At 39.2% G+C, this 1,523-nt stretch overlaps 2 protein-coding genes across 7 annotated transcripts in view; one reads left to right on the top strand and one right to left on the bottom strand.

The window, feature by feature from the left end:
• LOC122328902 (sushi, von Willebrand factor type A, EGF and pentraxin domain-containing protein 1-like) overlaps positions 1 to 1,523 on the top strand; it is a 502,117-nt gene that overhangs the window by 472,614 nt on the left and 27,980 nt on the right. The gene's annotated exons all lie outside the window — the stretch shown is intronic.
• The window catches only part of LOC122328914 (SUZ domain-containing protein 1-like), a 2,122-nt gene continuing 1,337 nt past the window's right edge, over positions 739 to 1,523 (bottom strand). The window contains exons 2-3 of the mRNA XM_043224997.1: positions 1,108 to 1,157; positions 739 to 1,027 (exon numbers count right to left, since the gene is read on the bottom strand). Of these exons, the coding sequence (XP_043080932.1) occupies positions 754 to 1,027; positions 1,108 to 1,157 (324 nt within the window). The 3' untranslated portion in view covers positions 739 to 753. The remainder of the gene's footprint in view (positions 1,028 to 1,107; positions 1,158 to 1,523) is intronic.

Genomic DNA, 1,523 nt, shown 5'->3' with positions numbered 1-1,523 from the left:
CAGCCTTGGTTCTGGAAGTCTCCGCAGAGATTTCAAAGTTGGATGCAAAATTCACTTTTAAATTATGTCTGCCTATAAATGTGTCTCAGTGTATGGACACGATCACACTACAATGATAAAAACCCATTCACTATTTTTTTTTTATCTACCAAAAAAACCTAAACGGTCTTAATTATCAACAGTTTAGATTTTTTAGGCCCCACTCACCACCGCTGGCGGACACACACACACACACACACACACACACACACACGTTTGAGACAGTATGACTTGAAAATGTTTTTAAAAGAAATCCTGTGCTCACCAAGCCTGCATATTTTTGATCAAAAACACAGTAATATTGTTTTCATATAGCAATAATGATTTTTTTTATTTCAGATTTTTAGTTTATATTTTAAATGGTAACTCACTGCTGTGATGGCAGTGTTTTCAGTCTCACATTGTCCTTCAGAAATCACTGTAATACACTGATTAGCTGCTTAAACATTTCTTACTGTTGAAAACAGTTGTGCTGCTTAACAGTTTTCTGTAAACAGTCCATTTCCATTTTTAATGAATAGAAATGTCTAAAAAACAGCATTTGTGTGAATTATAAATCTTTGGATTCATTTACATTTTTTAAAGCCGCTTTTTAATAGTGCTATGCTATAATAGTAATAAAATCAAGAATCTTCCCAAAATCCAAGTAGTTTCATCAATCAGTTTTAGTTTCCAGAACCATGAGAGTTTCCCTCTACTGAGTGTGTCAGTATTTTACCGGTCTGAATTGGATCTCTCCTGTGGTGCGTCATCAGGAGTAGCACTACCAAGGATTCTCTTCCTGGCCTCTGCGTATTCTGCCTCTCGCTGAGCTAAGGATTTTACTTGTGGGGAGGGTCGAGTCTGCGTCACAGATGATCCTAAAGATCCATTACTGGAGGGTCGCTTTAAAATACGAATCTGAGGAGGGGGTGCTGCGGGGAGGGAGTCATCCTGGATTACGATCGCTGTCCTCATCGGAGAACGGCTTGAACTGCCACTTGAAAGTCTGGAAGAGCATCAAAAAAATTATTAAAGTGAAGCAAGCTACACTGAGCAAAATATGGGCTCGAGGGTGACAAGACATACCTTTCTTTCTGACTGATTCGAAGCTTTTCCTCTAGTCTCCTTTCCATTTCCTAGACCAAACGCAAAAAGTTAACGCCGGAAGAATACAGCATAAAGTAACATTATAAAACAGCACAGACGGGCCATTTCAAGGAGGGGCCTCTGAAGCAGCAGCAAGTTTTCAATTTCAAAGTTATTTATATATCCTTAGTGCGGTGGCTAAATTAATGACAGGGCCGAATTACAGAGTGCTGCTTGAGTAGATAGACAATATGAGGCTTTTCTAAACAGAGACTTGGGGAAAACGTTCAAGTGGAGGGAAAGGTGTTTACAAAACCTAATAGCTGGGGTGGTGTTGTTGCTGCCAGACAAACTCTGACACAGCCTAAAAAGTCTCACGATACATGATAACATTTAGCATGCTCTTTCTCTCATAT

Source organism: Puntigrus tetrazona, chromosome 23, assembly GCF_018831695.1.
Source record: "Puntigrus tetrazona isolate hp1 chromosome 23, ASM1883169v1, whole genome shotgun sequence".
In the NCBI taxonomy this organism is placed as follows: Eukaryota; Metazoa; Chordata; class Actinopteri; order Cypriniformes; family Cyprinidae; genus Puntigrus; species Puntigrus tetrazona.
The sequence above is the reverse complement of the archived record's forward strand: the minus strand, read 5'-3'. Positions and strand labels throughout refer to the sequence as shown.